Consider the following 18,624-nt stretch of genomic DNA (forward strand, 5'->3'; position numbering starts at 1 on the left):
ATGACAATAAAACTAAATCAAAAATAGTTAAAAGTATTTCTGATAGATTTTACTGTATCTTTTTTGGCTCTTTCTTTCTCTCTGGTATCTCACACATGTGATCCATGAACCTCAGACCACAGTACAAAACACTATTATTGTCTTCAGCTTAATTTCATGTTCTTTAATCTTCAGTATTAAATCTTTACCCTGCTAATTTAAACAGCTCCTTTTGAACTGAATTCTAAACAGTCTTTTCTAAAAAACACATAAATATATCTCCTGTGATACTAGGTACTATACAATTTCAAATTACACCCATATGGCATAAAAAAATCGGATTAAAGGATGAGCTATGTGGTGAAGAAGGTGTGAATCTTAAAGACAGTTGAGTCGCACACTTGTAGATGTGTCAGAAGATCATCAGGTCATCATGAAACTTTTCGAGCACTGTTGCTGTTGAACCCACATTCTCACTGAAACACTTCCTCTTAACTACTGAGAAAAATTAGAAATAACAGGTATCTGACCACTAACACCTCTCATCTGTGTCCTTGTGACTGGTGCAGTCACCACTGTTAGAGCTGCTAACAGTGGTGACTGCACCAGTATCTTCATGTTTAACTGTAAACATTAAAGGTAAAATCATGGTGTGTAAAGAAGTTGAACCTTCACCTGATTCATGTATGCAGACACACATCACCATGGAAACTGTTTTCTAATAATAAACCAAATGTACAGAAGAGCTGCATTAATGTCAACACTTACCTCATCTAACAGTCTTCACACCTTTAACTTCCTCTATTCTGTTATTGATTATTTTCTACTGATGCAGAGCCCCCGGAAAAGGTGACACGGGAGTCTGCAAATTACACTGAATATTAAAGTCAAAAAAATGTAGATATGAAATTAGTGAAAAACTTTAAGAGAAAGGGGGTAGGTAAGGAAACACAAAAGCTAAAAACTGAAATAATTTAGACATGGGAAAACAAAAGGAGTGATGTCACTATGAGGAAGGGAGCAGGAAGTTGATGCTGTGTTCGTCTCTGAGAGCAAGAACAGAGACTGAGAGAGACAGAGAAGCACGATGGCTGCATTCACATGGATTCAAATGTCTTCATTACTGATACTGATGCTTCAGTTTAAAGGTAAGTGTGCATAGAAACACATTCAATTAATAAACTGCATTATTATCACAGGTGTTATTTATTCTTCCTTTAACTGAGACAGTCATGATTAACTTTTTGACTTTATCTGACTCTTGGAAACGAAAGTTGAATCTTAAACTTGTGTTGTATTTAAAATAAACTTCACGTTATAAACATAACACTCATATTCATAACATATTTGATGTTTCACATTTCTCTCTCTTTCTCACAACAGGAACAACTGAGCAACATCAAACTGTCACAGCTGGACGTGGACATGATGTTACTCTGCCTTGTAAAAATCTGATACAAGGTCAGCATAACTGTAACAGTACTTTCTGGCTCTTCAGTGATTCAAGCAGTGCAGTATCACTCTTTGGATTTGGGCAGATTAAGGAAGCCAAACCTAAATCAGACAGACTGAGTCTTTCTGCAAACTGTTCTCTGGTTATAAAGAAGGTCACAGATCAGGATGTTGGTCGTTACATCTGCAGACAGTACAAAACAGCAACAGCACAGCAAGAAGGTCCAGACTCTGAGATTCATCTGTCTGTTATTAACAGTGAGTATTTACATCTTAATGTTTTCAGCTCAAACTGTCCTGTTAGAACAACAAACTGAAACACCACAATAATTATGATCACAGTGATGAAGTTCATTTTTCTATTGTTGCTTTTCTCTTACAATATCTCCATCTTCACCAGTGTGTGTACATGAGAACAATGGTAAAACATCTTGAACAGCTCTGTGTTGACATATGAACACTGTAGACTCACAGTTGAGTGTCTGTATGAAGATAAAGAGAACATATCCTCAGACATGAGGCATCATCAAAAATGAGACTTGTTAGACTGTTAAACATCTCACCACCAGTGTTGGTCAAGTTACTTTGAAAAAGTAATTAGTTATAGTTACTAGTTACTTCTTCAAAAAAGTAACTGAGTTACAAGATTCTAAAAGTAATCAATTACTTGAAAAGTAACTATTGCATTACTTTAAAAAAAAAAAGTTAACCCTCTGAGGTCCAGCTTATAATTGGCCATTTTTAACTACTTTTGATTTTCCCTCTACATTTCACCTTTAAAAACTGTTTAGTTTGCTTTGTTTTGTATCATTCTTTTCAGCACAACCTCATGTGTCTGAATTTACAGTTGTGTTTTAATTTTGACATACTGTATTAACACAATTGATCTAAAATCAGAAAATAAAAAAAATCAGAGTAGAGTAGAAGTTATATTTTTACTGTAACAACCACAAACATGTTTAATGAATCATATTTCATAAATTTAATTAAAATATAAATTGTCAATTTTAAAATCCTATGCACAAGTTTTGCAAACAACAAGTTATTTGCAGCCATTTAGCTTTTACCCCTTTTTTAAATAACCATTTAAAACTATTTACAGAACAATCAGCTGTTCTGCAGTCAATAAGATGTCACACAAATGATTTGTGCCACTCCAAAAATTTCTGTCCATTATAAAGGAGAACATCACAGCCTGATACCTGCAGGTCTGACGGCAGCAGGTGTATCAATCCTGTTCTCTACCTGGAGACAGCAGTGGCCTCATTGTTCTGACACACAACACAAAACTATCCACAACACTACAGACTAACTACACAAGACGACACAACACACTACAAACACACTAAACGTCACAAATCTCTCACTCAAAACTCTCTCTCTCTCTTTTTCTGCTGTCTGTCTTTCCCTCTCTCTCTCCCTCTCTCTTGCCGTCACTTCTAAAACGTTTGTTTTTTGTTTTGTTTTGTTTTGGGGTTTTTTTGGTCATAACCAGAGAGTGCTTTCTAGCGCTGTCCTTAAACAGTAAACGTGACCAAACTATTGAGGAAAAAACGCCTTGTATATATTGTTAATCATGACTCTGGTTTTACGTGGCCTATCAGCACAATTTAAAAACTGGTATATATCACCTTGTTGCTTTGTCATCTTGAAGTAGTCATGTGATTGGCTTACCACGACTACTTTATTCTTCCTCAGTGAAACAGCAGCACTCATGCGATTGTTTTGCCCGTTAGCAACAGGTGTTGTGCCAGAAAGTAGTGAATGCGCGAATCATGAACGAATCGTTCAATACTCGAGAATCACTTTACTGATTCATGAATCATGATTCACAAGCCCAACTGACTCACTGACTCATCCCTGTTGCTGTTAGCAAACTAATTTCATTAGTAGAAATATATCTAACTTATAATTAAAATTGTGGAGAAAAACACAACATCCAGTATCTTAACAAAAAAAATTCTGCTCTGGACTAGAAGAAAAAACCCTGAGTAGAAGCTCACATGAAGACAATAGGTCCTCGGTTCACAGTAGCATCGCTCTGCTAACATGCTAACAGCACATTTGAGCTAATCACCCCTTCCCTCCTGTGCCGAATCGTAGCATAAGCGAATCACTCAGGACTCACTAACCCCCTCCCTTCCTGTGCTGAATCATAGTGCGAACGAATCATAGCGCGAACGAATCGCTAGCTGTGTCCCAAAACGTCGGCTGCATCCTTCGGAGGACCTGGCCTTCGCGGTCTACGTGGGCCTTTGAAGACCGAGAAGGCCGGAAGTGCGAGGCTGTGAAATGGGACGGTCTAGCCTTCAGACTTGCGTCACCGCTGTGTCGGTGGAGTTTAATAAACTCGGCCGTCTGCTCCTTGCTATCTAAAATATAACAGGACACTGGTGTAAACTCTCGACCGTCTCACACTTCTGTTAAATCAGTTTTCTGTTTAACGTTTATTCAGCTGTGTGAAAATCCCAGAGGAACCCACCCGGAGGAACCCACCCGATGGATTAATAAAGTTGTATTTAATCTAATAATCTAATAACTTTGATCTCAGCCAAACCAATTTACTCCGGAACATATAAAACACCGAAAAAAGGCAAACAATTACATTTTTAAGTTATCTGAGTGACTTATTTATCATGTTTAACCTGAGTAGCAAAAAAGCGGGGGTCTGAAAACAATGAAGCCAGGAGTCCGCTGCTCTCGCCGGCTGGAGTGACCACTGAACCCCCCGGCTTGCTATCGAGCAGGTGGGTAACAGACGTCTCCGAAAACGTTGGCACACTTTTGCAAATATACGATGTCTTGGTAAACCAAGCAGATATTTGTAATTTACACAGCTACTTTCTCGCCTGAAAATATTTTAAAAGTTTATTTTGTGACCCAGAAAGATTAATAAGACTAATTTTAAAACTTAATAGCAGCCGCCATTGTTGGCAGCTGAAATTTGGCTGGGCCGCGCTATGAATTCTGGGATATGGTGGGCCAAGCAACTTCAAGCAACTTAAAGAAATCCAGACGCTTTTCTTTGCAAGCTCCTTTGACTACGATGACCTGGATGACTGAGAACCTTCACAGACATACGGCCACGAAGGACACTCCCGACCCATCCTTCAAATTCGGGGAAATGAAGGACGCATTTGTCGGCCGCAATTGAAGGAGTCGACGAATTGGGACAGCTTTCGTCGCCTGGCTGTGACGTAATCGGCCTTCAAATGCGGCCTCCGGAGGATGTCCTGCCCAAAACCGGAAGTGACGTCATCTTAGCAGTAGAATATACATGAAAAGAGAAACAAATTAAGTTTGAGTGAAAATATAAATTTTTTGCACTCTCTGGTCAACTGACTCAGTGACTCAAATGACTCAAAAAAACCCGATTCACTTTGATGAGTGACTCATTAAAACTTGATTCAGTAAAAAGAATCAAATTTACCATCACCACCAGAAAGTGATCGTCGGGCAGAAAGCGATTGCCGTCCGCGGGAGCGTGCGCAGCTGCTTAAAGCTGTAGTGCCCAGATTACTTACAGCTACTTCAGTGCAACTGATATAAGATGCGGTAAACTGAAGACAGCTTCATCCGTCTGTTTGTTGAAAAATAGTAACGCAACCGCACCGCATTTTCTTGTTAGTAACGGTTATTGCGTTGTAACGATAGAAATAGTAATTAGTTAGATTACTCGTTACTGAAAAAAGTAATGCTGTTAGTAACGCCGTTAGTTGTAACGCTGTTAGTTGTAACGCCGTTAGTTGTAACGCCGTTAGTTGTAACGCCATTAGTTGTAACGCCGTTAGTTGTAACGCCATTAGTTGTAACGCCGTTATTCCCATCACTGCTCACCACTGTTCCCTCTCTGTTGTTGTTAACTTACTTTCAAGTCTTTTCTTACTGTCAGTGTCTTTAATGTTGTTATTGTATTTCTTTAGATGAAGATGTGAAAATGACAAAATCAACAACAGTGAAGTTCACCACAAGAACATTACCGACAACAAAATCCATAACATCAACAGTAACATTAAAAATCGCAAACATATGGACAACAAGAGAAGAAATAAAGAGATCAGAGGAGACACTAGCAACAATCAATCAAGGTAAGGCCTTCACTGTGTGTGTGCAGAAATTCAGTGTGATGTTTTACATGATTTAATAATCCTTCCAGTTCATCTGTGGTTTACTGGAATCTAAAGTTAGAATATTAACTGTTGTCTCTGTGTGGAAATTTTCTATTATTCAGATATAGACACTCACCAAACCAAACAGCAACCCGCTCCAGGTAACTGAAAATCTATAAATGAATCCTCTGTCACACCAGGAAAATGTAAAAAAACAAATTTCCAACTGTTACCAGGCTGCTGAAATTGTAAAATTGTAACCTGTTTTTTATTATTATTATTCAACTGACAGAAATTTGCTCTGTTTTGCAAATATCTAAAACAATTCTTTTTATTGTGTTTTTTATTGCCATCTGTTAATATGCACCTTTGCAACAAAAGTGTTCCACCCACAATTTTATTTACTTCTATAAGCCTGTGCCATGACAATAAATCTAAATGTCAAGCTGAAGGTCGTCAGTGTTTCAAAGCCAGACTGACATGCTCTTCTTCTAATAGTGTTTTGCATAGACCACGATGCCTCTGCAGCTTTTGTGACTAAACTGTCCCTCATAAAGGGCTGCAGACAATATAACTCGTGGGATCACTATGTCTCACAAAACCCAGGAGGGAGGAGGAGAATGATGGTCACAAAACCCAGAATTTATTTGTAAATCTTTATACTTTAGTTTGAAGACAAACTCAACAAAAGTCAAAATATTATTTTATACTAAGTCATTTGATAACAAACAGAACCTGAATGTCGAAAACAAAAAAAAAACATGTAAGGTTGAAAACTCAAGACCATGACAGAAACTAAAACCGTCACCATCACTGCGTCTTTCAAGACTGAATGTATTTATCTAATTTGAAAACATTTGAATTTTGCAAAGAATGAAAAGTTAAAACCAAAATTGTTTCTGTCTTTTCAGATTTTCTGTATTTGTTGAGATGCATCATCGTGTCTGTGGGTTTAGCAGCTCTCTTAATATCTGCTGTTACAGTCAACATGTGGATAAAATGTAACGGTGAGAAAATTCACAGATGAAACTTTTACACATAAAAAGCTTTGAGTTTAACTGTTTACTGTACTCTTTTTTTTATTTTTTTCTTATCAGGAAGCAAAACACAGATGGAGAAAACCACTGTGAGTTTGAACACTCAATAGTCCTCTCTAACTCTATACAGCAAAATCTCTTTGTGGTGTCTGTTCCTGTTTGACACGGTTGTTAAACAAAGAGGTTTTAGTTAGTTTTTCACAGTCTCTGATCGCCTTTTGTTTTGGTGTTTTTTGCAGCCCACAATAAAGGCTCGCTTTTTGTTAAACATTCTCCTGCATCTCTGTGTCTGCATTTGGGTCCACGTTCTCTCCTCTTCAGGCCGTCTGCCTCATCAGACGTGACAATATCAGAGAGAATCTAAAGTGTGTTGTGTTGTTTTCCACAGGAGCATAATGATGAGGGTGAAGATGGAGTGAACTATGAAAATATTGGAGACTCTTCTGCTTCTGTCAGACTCCACTGATCAACAACTCAAACATCATCTCATCACATAAATTAGCCCATTGCTGTTGAAAACACTGTGTGTCTGTGTGTGTGACTGGGTCTTTGTCTGAGACTTGCTGAGCCTTGACCACTGTGGGACATGGTTATAGAAGGTGAGGGTTGCTCCTCCCTTCCACTCCCTTCTGGTCATTGCCCATGAGAACAGTCCTGAGCTCATGCTTGGATGGTTCTGGCTCTTAAACGTTCACCATGGGAGCTCTTTCTGGGCCTCCCTTGTCATTCGTTTCTCCTTCTACTTGTGTCAGCACACGGTTGTCATCTGGACGTGTGGGCTTGGGTCTGCAGTAGTCTTGGGGTGGAGGGCCCAACTAAACTATGTGTTTCTCTTTCATATAAACACAGACATGCAAGATTGTGCATTTTTCTGAGGTGCTGTTTGTTTTTTGTATGTTTTTCTTACAGGTGCAACAGGTGGTGATCTGCTGAGTTGAGCTATGTGTGCTGTGTCCTTTTGGTTTTGTGTTCTCTCAATTTTTCTCTGTTTTTCTTTTTTCCCTTTCTCCTCTCTACCCATTCTTACCTCTCCCTACCTGTCAGCTCTGGTATTGATCAATTACACATAAGTTAATGTGAATAACAATGAAAATGAATAAATCAAGTAGAATAAAAAGAAAGACTAAGATAAGAAACCTATACAAAATTCATATAGCTCCTGGCAAGCAAATGTGTTGGTACAACAGAGCATTCAGATCATGTTTCTGATTGTGAATGCTGTTGGACAAGACAGGTTTAAATAAAGGAAACAAAAATTACATTTTGATTTTATCTCATATTTAGCTAAAAACTTTTTCATGTACATTTAGATTGATCTAACAAGTAAAATACCGTACAACAATTATTTATCCTTTATTTAATTATGATAAACTGAATCTTTTGTTTGTTTAAATTTGCTGTTGATGATTTTTATTAAAGGTTACCCACTGAGTTAAAAATGACAGCTTATTCATTGCTGTTTAAATTTTGTGTTATTTGATTGTTAGTCTTCATACTTTATTTTTATTCCTGAGGTTAATTTTAATGGGATTTAATAACAGTAACAGATCTAATGATCCAAATTAAAACTTTTTGCTTTTTTGCTGCACGATAATAAGAATAAATGTAAATATGTTTGTGGACAACTTTGTGTGTTTTTAAACTCTCTCCATCTCACACCTCACACACACCTGATCCCTCCACCACAGACCACAGTACAATCTACCGTCTGTTATTGTCTCCAGTTTGACTTCCTCTTCTTTCATATTCAGTATTAAACTTTTACTCTGCTGGTTCGAACAGCTCTGTTTGTACTGAACTTGTATTATAACATTTCCAAACATGTGCAAACATCTGCTTTCATTGTTAATATTATTCTTCTGAATTATACTTACACAGCATTAAAAAAAATAATAATATGGACCTGCTGTGTGTAGAAACTGCTGTGAATCCTAAAGACAGTTTAGTGTCACGTTCATCGATGTGTTAACCATTTATCTGTCAGAGGTTCATCTGGTCATCATGAAACCTCCAGAGCTCTGCTGCTGTTGTACCCACATTCTCACCAAACACTTCCCCTTCACTTCTCAGAATGAATGACTTCAGAGGTTCAAAGAGGAACAAACAGGTCTCAGACCACTAACACATCTGATCTGTGTTCTTATCAAGCTGCTAACAGCGCTCACTGTGGCAGTGTTAGCATGTTTCATTGCAATCATTAAGACTCAGATTCTAGTGTGTAAATAATTTGAGTCTTCACCCTATTTCATGTGTGCAGACAAACATCATCATAAACCTATTTTCTAATAAGAAACACAATGTACAGAAGAGCTGCGTTAATGTAAACACTCACCTCATCTAACAGTCTTCACACATTTAACTTCCTGTGTTCTTTTAATGATCAAGACAGTTTAAACTGTTGAACAGTCCTTTAAAGGAAAAACAGGGGAGTTTGCAAAAGAGATTAAAAACAAAAGTTATTAAATGTTAAAAAGGATTTAGCAAATGTTATATCTACATTAAGACAGAGGGGCAGATACAGATGAGTTCAGATCTGTATCATAAAGATTCAGTAAGAGGAGAGAAAAGGAGTGATGTCACTATGAGGAAGTGAGCAGGAAGTTGATGCTGTGTTCATCTCTGAGAGCAAGAACAGAGACTGAGAGAGACAGAGAAGCACGATGGCTGCATTCACATGGATTCAAATGTCTTCATTACTGATGCTGATGCTTCAGTTTAAAGGTAAGTGTACATAGAAACACATTCAATTAACAAACTGCATTATTATCACAAGTGTTATTTATTCTTCCTTTAACAGTCATGATTAACTTTTTGACTTGAGCTGACTCTTGGAAGCTAAAGTTGAAACTTGTGTTGTATTTAAAATAAACGTCACATTATAAACATAACACTCATATTCATAACATATTTGATGTTTCACATTTCTCTCTCTCTCTCTTTTTCTCAACAGGAACACCTGGACAAAATCAAACTGTCACAGCTGGACGTGGACATGTTGTTACTCTGCCTTGTAAAAATGTGATACAAGGTCAGCATAACTGTAACAGTACTACCTGGATCTTCAGTGATTCAACTAAAACACCAGCAGTAACAGTCTTTGAGTTTGGGCAGATTAAGGAAGCCAAACCTGAATCAGACAGACTGAGTGTTTCTGCAAACTGTTCTCTGGTTATAAAGAAGGTCACAGATCAGGATGTTGGTCGTTTTACCTGCAGACAGTTCAAAACAGCAACAGGATCACAAGAAGGTCCAGACTTTATGATTCATCTGTCTGTTATTAACAGTGAGTATTTACATCTTAATGTTTTCAGCTCAAACTGTCCTGTTAGAACAACAAACTGAAACACCACAATAATTATGATCACAGTGATGAAGTTCATTTTTCTATTGTTGCTTTTCTCTTACAATATCTCCATCTTCACCAGTGTGTGTACATGAGAACAATGATAAAGCATCTTGAACAGCTCTGTGTTGACATATGAACACTGTAGACTCACAGTTGAGTGTCTGTATGAAGATAAAGAGAACATATCCTCAGACATGAGACATCATCAAAAATGAGACTTGTTAGACTGTTAAACATCTCACCACTGTTCCCTCTCTGTTGTTGTTCACTTACTTTCAAGTCTTTTCTTACTGTCAGTGTCTTTAATGATGTTATTGTTTTTCTTTAGGTGAAGATGTGAAAACGACAAAATCAACAACAGTGAAGTTTACCACAAAAACATCATCGACAACAAAATCCACAACATCGACAATTAAAGTAGCCATGAAAATAACAAACATATGGACAACAAGAGAGGAAGTAAAGACATCAGGAGGTAGAAACTGAATCCCTCTTTTTGGTTGTCAGGTTCTTAGACAACAAGTTTACTATGTGTGGAAAAATTCAATGTTTAACATGTTTAATAATCTCTCCAGTTTGGTCAGAGTTTATCATCATTCCTGTGGGTTTAGTAACACTGTTAATCATTGTTGTGGTGATCATCAGATGGAAGAAAATTAAAGGTGAAAACATTCACAGATTAAAGTTTATGATAAGTTGACTCATAAGTAAACTCATCTTTTTTTCTCTTTTCAGAAACTAAAACACAATGTGGCAACAACACGGTGAGTTCAAATTCAGCCATGTCATCTATATCATCATCTATTAACTCTATAGTTTCATACCAGACTGAGCCTATAATTGGAGATTAAATATTGGTATTTCAGGAGTGGGACCATGCCTCCCAACATGCTCCTTCTGGTTCTCATGTATACAGTGGGGCAAAAAAGTATTTAGTCAGCCACCGATTGTGCAAGTTCCCCCACTTAAAATGATGACAGAGGTCAATAATTTGCACCAGAGGTACACGTCAACTGTGAGAGACAGAATGTGAAAAGAAAATCCATGAATTCACATGGTAGGATTTGTAAAGAATTTATTCGTAAATCAGGGTGGAAAATAAGTATTTGGTCACCTCAAACATGGAAAATCTCTGGCTCTCACAGACCTGTAACTTCTTCTGTAAGAAGCTTTTCTGTCCCCCACTCGTTACCTGTATGAATGGCACGTGTTTGAACTCATCATCTGTATAAAAGACACCTGTCCACAGCCTCAAACAGTCAGACTCCAAACTCCGCCATGGCCAAGACCAAAGAGCTTTCGAAGGACACCAGGAAAAGTATTGTAGACCTGCACCAGACTGGGAAGAGTGAATCTACAATAGGCAAGCAGCTTGGTGTGAAAAAATCAACTGTGGGAGCAATCATCAGAAAATGGAAGACATACAATACCACTGATAATCTCCCTCGATCTGGGGCTCCACGCAAGATCTCATCCCGTGGGGTCAAAATGATCATGAGAACGGTGAGCAAAGATCCCAGAACCACACGGGGGGACCTGGTGAATGACCTGCAGAGAGCTGGGACCAAAGTAAGAAAGGTCACCATCAGTAACACACTACAACGGCAGGGAATCAAATCCCGCAGTGCCAGACGTGTTCCGCTGCTGAAGCCAGTGCATGTCCAGGCCCGTCTGAAGTTTGCCAGAGAGCACATGGATGATACAGCAGAGGATTGGGAGAATGTCATGTGGTCAGATGAAACCAAAGTAGAACTTTTTGGTATAAACTCAACTCATCGTGTTTGGAGGAAGAAGAATACTGAGTTGCATCCCAAGAACACCATACCTACTGTGAAGCATGGGGGTGGAAACATCATGCTATGGGGCTGTTTTTCTGCCAAGGGGACAGGACGACTGATCCGTGTTAAGGACAGAATGAATGGGGCCATGTATCGTGAGATTTTGAGCCAAAACCTCCTTCCATCAGTGAGAACTTTGAAGATGAAACGAGGCTGGGTCTTCCAACATGACAATGATCCAAAACACACCGCCCGGGCAACAAAGGAGTGGCTCCGTAAGAAGCATTTGAAAGTCCTGGAGTGGCCTAGCCAGTCTCCAGACCTCAACCCCATAGAAAATCTGTGGCGGGAGTTGAAAGTCCATGTTGCTCGGCGACAGCCCCAAAACATCACTGCTCTCGAGAAGATCTGCATGGAGGAATGGGCCAAAATACCAGCTACTGTGTGTGCAAACCTGGTAAAGACCTATAGTAAACGTTTGACCTCTGTTATTGCCAACAAAGGTTATGTTACAAAGTATTGAGTTGTATTTTTGTTATTGACCAAATACTTATTTTCCACCCTGATTTACGAATAAATTCTTTACAAATCCTACCATGTGGATTCATGGATTTTTTTTTCACATTCTGTCTCTCACAGTTGAAGTGTACCTCTGGTGCAAATTACTGACCTCTGTCATCATTTTAGGTGGGGGAACTTGCACAATCGGTGGCTGACTAAATACTTTTTTGCCCCACTGTATATATGGGTTCCCCCAGTTCTACAGGCTGCTCGTTCTCATTTATGTGCCCCACCGTCCCTCCCCTTTTCAATTCTTTAACTTCTTTACTTCTGTTTTGTACATTGGGATCTGCCAGCCCTGGCAGCCACCGCCAGTCCCCTTTGAGGCCTTCCCCAAACCACTAAAACGCTGTCAAACCTAAAATGAGGGCGTGGGCCCAGCTAGTGAAATGATTTTCAACGATAAGTTCAGTGACATAAAGGTTCAAAGGTTCAAAGGAAGAAACAAGGACTGAGAAATACATTGAATTCATTGATTAAATATTCTTTAGATTAAATTTGTTGTTTACACTGAGCCGATTTTAAAAATAAAACTGTATTTTTTCAGGGACTGAGCTTAAACCCTGCAGATACTCAGTCTGGTCCAGGATCCAGTCAGGACACGGTGAGATCACACACTACTCCCAGTACAAAGTTAGTTTCAACAGAGAAGAGCAGAAACTGTGATGTGATGAGGACCTGACGCTGAACTTACCTAAACAGATGTGAAACAGACTCATTATAAATCCACATATTACTGAGCAGTCATTGTGTTGTATTCACTGTGCAGGCTGATGCTGATGATGGTGTTTCCTACGTCTCCATCAGTTTCACCAAGAAGTCCAAGAATAAATCCAGGGTAAGAATTTGATATTCATACAGATGGTGTTAGTAATAACTTCACCATTTTCAAAGCTCCTGTCAGGTTATGTCTTTAAGACATTTTTGTATTATTTTCTTAAAGTCCCGTGGTGATCATGATGATGATGATGGTGACACTGTGACCTACAGCACTGTGAAAGCTTCCTCTTCACCTGCTGGAATTTCCCCTGATCCCAACAACCTCTACTCCACCATCAATTACCCAAAGAAATAGGATGTTACTCACGCTAAGTTTTTTAACTAGATAGATAGATAGATAGATAGATAGATAGATTAGTCAAACATCAAGTTATGTGATTATGTTTACTTGAGAATACAAAGACTGCAGGATTACTTTTTCATACCACTGCATGTGCTCATAGATTCAGTGGATTACTTTGAACAAGGTGAACATTATTACGATGAATATTATTACATTAAAATTCACCTTAAGGTTTCTTAAATCGATTTAGGTCATTTACAAAACCGTTTTTAAGTAGAATATAAAAACAAGTAAACAAAAAACTAAACCAACACAAAACACAAAGTTACAAATAGTGTACTAGTGAAAATAACATGTCTGATTGCACATGCCTACTTTGTGTTAACCAGAATCCTTAAATAGTAGTTAGTATTTCAGGGCTCTGGTGATGTGTCTTACTATGCCGTGCTGACCTGCTTTCCACCTTCATGGTACAGTAAGAAGAATCTGAGCTTTTTAATGCATGCTAAACTTTTTGCTATAAATACACCAACACTGCAGCAGTGCTTTCAATGATATCCTGTGATTATTGGAGTCAATATAGTGAAATAAATGTATGGGTTAAAGTACACTTTGGTCTATGCACAGACAAAGTATGTGATGGAACAGCATGGTTAGCAGGTGACAGCAAATATTCAGACTCACATATGACAGTGTTAGATAAATGAAAATATTCTGCATGTTCATATAAATACATTAATGAAACACTGCACTAAGATTAACATTAAAAACTAGATCACAGTAGCGATCTCCCTACAACTGTTTAATTCTGGAGCAATTTGCACTAAAAACAGAACTGTGTAAATGTTAGACTTTTCATTAGGCTGACATTTAGTAGTAAGCAGTAAGTGTGAAGTATAAGTAAACTGTTTTCTTTTCTGATTTTTAATTTATGATTAATCGCTGATTGTACACCAAACTTTATGGTTCTTTTCTTAAATTCTTAAGGACAGTAAATTCAAGAAAAAATAACAGCAAACAGACATTTGTCACCAGCTGTCTTCATGAGAAGTTCACAGAAAGAAGAAGTGCATGATGTGTATGTGGTCAGCATTAGAGGGTTAAACCTGCACAGCTCTGCATATCCTCACCAAACCACTTCCCCTTCACAAAAAATACATACAAAAAAAGAGACAGGAAAGAAAAGGTTCAATGGGACCACCCATACATTTAATGGGTTTTGTTGGTTGTTTTTGTGCAGTACTCTTTCCTGGCATCGTTGTATTATACTCAATTGTATTTAGCATTTGTATTCTATTTTATTCTATTGTATGTAGTATTTTATTTTATTTTATTCTACTATGTACAGTTCTGCACAGTATCTTATTGATATCTTATTCCAGTGGGTTCTTTTTCTTCTAATTTTTCTATGTAACTTTGCACTGTCCACTGCTGTAACAAAACAAATTTCCCACGCGTGGGACTAATAAAGGTTATCTTATCTTATCTTTTTCCTAAATGCTAGCACTGGTGACATGTGCTGCACATTCCCTATTTTATCTTTTATGATGGAAAATATCTGCTCTATCTTAGTTATTGAGCTGGGAGAGGACATCAGTGACAGTAACTGATGTTTTATTACATAGTATGTTTTTTTTATTTTATTTTTTGCGGCCTGTCTGAGACCTCAGAGCTCAGTATCAGCAAGCATTTAATGTTCTCTCCAGTTATCCTTCCTGTTCTTTCATCTTCAATTTTAAATATTTAATTAATGGTTTGAACAGTTTTGTTTGTACTGACCCTTTTCTAAATAATGCATGAATGGCTCTCCTTACATTTCAGCTGTTATATGATTGGAAATTATACTCAGACAGCATTAAAAACAAGATAAAATGATCTAATATATGTCGAAATGTGTGAAACCTCAACATAGTATATTCTCACGCTCATCAGTGTCTTAACCATCTGTCAGAGGTTCATCTGGTCATCATGAAACCTCCAGAGCTCTGCTGCTGCTGTACCCACATTCTCACCAAAGCACTTCTGCTTCACTTCTTAGAAAACAACATCAACAAAAAATAAAAGACTTTAGAGGTCAACGAGGAACCAACAGGTCTCAAGCTACTAACACATCTCATTTAGTGCTCTTATCAGCAGTCACTGCTGCAGTATTACTGTTTCATTGTGAACAGTTAAATCAAATTCTGAGATTGAATCTTGATCTCTTTTTATGTGTGCAGGAAAACATCATCATGAACCTGTTTTCTAATAATAAACCAAACATACAGGAGACTTGGATTTATGCAACGACTTATCTCAACTAACAGTCTTCACACGTTTAACTTCCTCTATTCTATTGTTGGGGGATTCCAGCTTCATCTCCACAACATTACTGGCCTTGCTGGTCAGTTTATTGAGTCTGTTGGCATCTGTGACCCGTCACCTGATGCCCCAGCGTGCAACAGCATAGAGGATGGCACTGAGCATTGTCCGACAAATGTTGTAGGACCTCAGCTGCCTCAGAAAATAGAGACGACTCTGGCCCTTCCTGTAAAGTGCAATGGTGTTTTAAACCTAGTCCAGTTTATTGTCTATGTGTACTCCAAGGTATTTATAGTCCTCCACAATGTCCACATCGACCCCCTGGATTGAAACAGGGGTCAAGGGTTACCTAGTCTTCCTAAAATCCATGATCAGTTCCTTGGTCTTTGCCACGTTAAGCTGCAGATGATTCTGCTCACACCACGTGACAAAGGAATCGACCACAGCCCGGTACTCTGTCTCATCATCCCTGCTGATGCATCCAACAACCACAGAGTCATCAGAAAACTTCTGAAGATGGCAGGTCTCTGTGCAGTGGCTGAAGTCTGTGGTGTAGAGGGTGAAGAGGAAGGGGTAGAGTACAGTCCCTTGTGGTGCCCCTGTGTTGCTGATGACCTTGTCAGACACACAATGTGGAAGACGCACATATTGTGGTCTTCCTGTCAGGTAATCAACAATCCAGAGGCATCTATCTGCATCGCTGTTAGCTTATCACCCAGGAGGGTTGGCCTGATGGTGTTGAATCCACTGGAAAAGTCAAAAAACGTGACCCTCACAGTGCTCGCCGGCTGGTCCAGATGGGTGTAGACACAATTGAGCAAGTAGTTGATGGCGTCCTCAGATCCAAGGCGGGGCTGATAAGCAAACTGAAGGGGATCCTGATGTGGCCTGACTATGGGTCGGAGCTGGTCCAGGATGAGTCTTTCCAGAGTCTTTCGTCTCTGAGACTGTGTCATTTGTGAACGTGAGAGCAAGAACAGAGACAGAGACAGAGACAGGCAGTGAGGATGTGCTTTTAACTTTTTGACTTTAGGTGATTCTTGGAAACTAAAGTTGAAATTTAAATGTGTTGTATTCAAAATAAACTTCACATTATAAACATAACACTCATATTCATAACATTTGATGCTTCACATTTCTCTTTTTTTCTCAACTGAGGAACATCCAACTGTTCTTGAATCTTCAGTGATACAGTCAGCTCAGTAGCACTCTTTGAACGTGGGCAGATTAAAGAAGTTAAACCTGAATCTAACAGACTGAGTCTTTCTGCAGACTGTTCTCTGGTTATAAAGAAGGTCACAGATCAGGACGTTGGTTGTATTCACAGATTAAAGTGGATCATAAATAGAAATAGAAATTATGATGCTGTCCCAGCATGGTATCCACCCATGGGCAGGGCCTACAGCCTCCCTCACCTGGAGCTGATTCAGGCAACTAGGTTGGAGATGTAAGCTGCTCGCTGACACTCCTTCCTCGCCAGTTTGTCAACTACCCTATGTTGGTAACCAGGCCTCACACTTCATGCCAGTAAGTCTCAAGTGCTTTGCTTACTTGTGATCTTGTGTTCTAGTTGCTCCCGGGTATTCCACAACGCTGAACAACTCATCCTGGAAATCTGGTTCACCTGCCTGCCCTCCTGCCCTTACACTACCACGGAACCTTCCCCGCTCAGGACAGCCGACACACACCACCAAACCCACCCGGACCGCACCCCCTCTCCTTCAACACTTACATCAGCCACCTGCACATTAAGACGAAGATTTTCATAGTTCCCACCCTCTCCAGAACTCCTCATTGGCTAAGATTTTAACACTGCTCTCCTCTCTTCCCTTCCATATCGTACCTAATCACCAGCCCAGCTCCCGTTGCTTTCTTGGACCTGCCACCTTGCTTTATTCCTCTCTCCTAGCCAAGACCCCACACCCCATTTGTCAAGCCTTAAGCCATTGTAAATATCATCCTTGTGCTAGTTAATAAAATTTTTAAAACCTTTCCTCAGCCTCCACTTTGAGTTCTCTGCACATGGGTTTGGTTTTGGTACTCGGCCTCCGGGCCTTTTTGTGACAATATACCTGTATGTGCACTGTAGATATGATCTTGAATGATAGTTTACAGTAATTTATTATGTGTCTTGTTTGATGCCCGTATTCATTATTATGAACAAAATGTTGAATATTTTGGACTTTAGTAGTTGTTATAGTTTAGTCTCAGTTTTACTGTTGAATTTGTTCCCTTAGAGTTTCCTGTCATAGCTTTTTGTGCCAATTTTCTTATGCGAAGTTCATTCATGTGTCTGTTCCCACCTTTAGTTATGGTTCTCACTTCACTGTTTTATTGTCTTTGTGTTTAGTTTTACTAATCAAATTGTTTTTGATTATTTTCACCTACATCTCATCATCCAACTGCATCCACTTCCTGTAATCATGGTACCCTCATTTATAAGCATATAAGTCTTTATAAGTCTTTCCTTCAGTCTTTGTCTCAGTGTCTCTTATCCTGCCTGGGATTACTCAGTTGGTTTTGAACTCTGTTTATTCGTTTCCTGAACTTTGTATTTTGGACATTTTATCAGTGGAAATAAAGGCTTTTTAATGAGTCAGTCAGTCTTTTGTGTTCATTTTAGTCTGGAAACATGAACATAATTACTTTCTCTTCAGGTAAATGCAAATTCAGTGACTGCTAAAAGTACTAAAGGGTGTGTGTGTGTGTGTGTGTGGGGGGGGGGGGGGGATATTTTGAGTACACCTGAAACAGCCACAGTTGGACTGAAACTTATTGGAGAGAAGCTGCTTCTAGTTTAGTTCAGTAAGTGTCATCTACAGATTTCTGTCCACTGATATGAGGTTTAGTAGATGTGTACTCATTTAATCTATTTAAAAGGTTTTTAAATCATTAATTTAAAAGAAACAGGAAATGACAGCATTGTTGTCAGGTGACATATTAAATGCACAAACCAACACATGACACTCCAATAAAATAGCACTTCACTACCTTAGGA

General features: G+C 38.7%; 1 protein-coding gene across 1 annotated transcript; it reads left to right on the forward strand.

Annotated features, from left to right (window-relative positions):
- Positions 1-9,190: 9,190 nt before the first annotated feature.
- LOC146558309 (uncharacterized) lies at positions 9,191-13,337 on the forward strand. The gene is made up of 7 exons (XM_085247773.1): positions 9,191-9,298; positions 9,528-9,860; positions 10,252-10,398; positions 10,508-10,585; positions 10,659-10,687; positions 13,032-13,100; positions 13,206-13,337. Exons 1-7 carry the CDS (start codon positions 9,238-9,240, stop codon positions 13,335-13,337), a joined length of 849 nt encoding a protein of 282 aa, XP_085103899.1. The 5' UTR covers positions 9,191-9,237.
- Positions 13,338-18,624: the final 5,287 nt, after the last annotated feature.

The sequence above is a fragment of the Mchenga conophoros genome, linkage group LG15, assembly GCF_057382185.1.
Source record: "Mchenga conophoros isolate Kocher_MC1m ecotype Shallow Benthic linkage group LG15, M_conophoros_male_GT1.1, whole genome shotgun sequence".
NCBI lineage: Eukaryota > Metazoa > Chordata > Actinopteri > Cichliformes > Cichlidae > Mchenga > Mchenga conophoros.